Genomic DNA, 1,897 nt, shown 5'->3' on the forward strand with positions numbered 1-1,897 from the left:
CTGAGGAGGAGCAGCGAGATGCTGGTCAAGAAGCTGCAGGGGAGCGGACCGCAAGAGGCCCGCAACGCCGGGTGAGACGCGCGCGTGCGTGTGTGTGTGTGTGTATGTGTGTGTGTGTGTGTGTGTGTGTAGGCAATGTGTGCATGCAGAGATGTGATGGTTGTGTACATAGGCGCCGGAGGGGGGGGGGGGGGGTTGGTCAGAAGGGTCTGAAATAATGTCCCTGCACTATTGGTCTATTTACTTACTTACTTATCCCGACTGGCGCTGGTGGTCTGTAGCACCGTTCCAATTTTGTTGTGCAATTGTCGTTGTTGTGTATTGGCTGCACAACACGTGCAGTTGCTGCAGTCTCACATTGATGTGGAGTTTTGTTGTTTTTGCCCTGACTCATGTGGAGTTGTGTTCTTGTGTTGCTTCCCTCTACAGAATGAAGAGAGCCAGCTCCCTCAACTTCCTCAACAAGAGTACAGAGGAAACCACACCGGTACGTACGTGTGTGCGTGTGTGTGTGACAATTAGTGTGGGCACATATACGCACGAACGAAGAAGGCGTCTCCTCCGGGTTTTTAGACAGCTGGTGGATGGAAATGGCGATAGCGTCATTTCCATCCACCAGCTGTTTAAAAAACAGTAAGTGGAGTGTGCGGAGGTCTTCCCTTCAAAAAGGGGTCCTTGACATGAAAATGAGAAAAACACTACCCGCAGCTACCGATAATATGTACAAGCGACTTTACAGGAAAAACAAGCCCATAGTCGTTTATAATAAGCAGATATGGCAACACTGTCACTGATGTCAGCTTGTGTTGTTAAAAACCGAACAAAAAAATTATATATATAAATATATATAAAAAAAAGTATATATATATATTGTATTTGGGTCTTAATCCTTAAAGCTTATTATTCTTTTCGTTATTCGTCTGTTTTTAGGATGCCAACAACGGCCTAACAGATTGCAGGGGACTGAGTGCCAGTAACGTGGACCTGACAAGACGCAGCTCGCTGATTGGTTAGAGAGAGAGAGAGACAGTGTGTAGGCGGGACTGGAGAGAAAGGCGTGGCCCAATAAGGAGACGGAGGAGAGGCTGGGAGGAGTGTGCAGCTGGGTCTGATCACATGACGACACAACTAAGGTCAAACACAACATATTTTTTAAAGAACAATGGAAGAAAAAAAGAGGAGAAAAAAAACTAAACATTACACGCCATGGCTTTTAAGACATATGCTGTGTCTGCATTGCTGTACAAATTGCTGGCATCGATCACAACTGTTAACAGAAGCGAAAATATTTAGGTACGCATTATTGGCATGCCGCTTACTAGAAAGTGGAATGTCTGCACTTGACCACCCCGCCGTCCTTGAGCCGTAGCACCGCGACAGGCTAGCGCACAGTGTTCACTTTGTGTGTGGAGTTATACATGTGCTTCTGTGATTTGATATCTCCCCACTCCTGTGCAGACACTCAACCGTAGGTAGGCTCAATGTACTCCAGTCTTTAGGTTTTTATTTTTAAGAAAAGCATCATCGCACACCGTGTATTCCACTAGTAGCATGAATTTACTTGATAATGCAAACCACCCACGGAATGGTTATCACAAATGCTAAAGCTGTATGATTCACCACATTTGAAAACACGAGAGGAGGGAGGAAAAAAACAAGAGGTAGATTATTGGGGGGGAAAAGATGACCATGCAGTCTTTATGGGGGGGGGGGGGGGGGGACCAATTCAACCTCACTTTCTGCCTTTTTTATGTATATATAGGTTTAAATTATATGAAATGTATTTTTCTTTGTTTTTGTATATAGTGCACATGATTTCTTTGTCTGTTTGGTTTACACCGCATTGAGTTTTAAGATTAAAAGAAGTAAAGGAAGGATTTTCTTTCCTTCAGAAGTA

At 44.5% G+C, this 1,897-nt stretch overlaps 1 protein-coding gene across 1 annotated transcript in view; it reads left to right on the plus strand.

Moving 5' to 3' along the window:
* Positions 1-1,627, plus strand: part of klc2 (kinesin light chain 2) — a 25,553-nt gene extending 23,926 nt beyond the window's left edge. The window contains exons 12-14 of the mRNA XM_080792159.1: positions 1-71; positions 430-487; positions 931-1,627. The exon at positions 1-71 is cut by the window's left edge and continues 54 nt beyond it. Of these exons, the coding sequence (XP_080648285.1) occupies positions 1-71; positions 430-487; positions 931-1,014 (213 nt within the window). The 3' untranslated portion in view covers positions 1,015-1,627. The remainder of the gene's footprint in view (positions 72-429; positions 488-930) is intronic.
* The last annotated feature ends 270 nt before the right edge of the window (positions 1,628-1,897 follow it).

The sequence above is a fragment of the Protomyctophum bolini genome (assembly GCF_963924005.1).
Source record: "Protomyctophum bolini genome assembly, chromosome: 20".
Lineage (NCBI taxonomy): Eukaryota > Metazoa > Chordata > Actinopteri > Myctophiformes > Myctophidae > Protomyctophum > Protomyctophum bolini.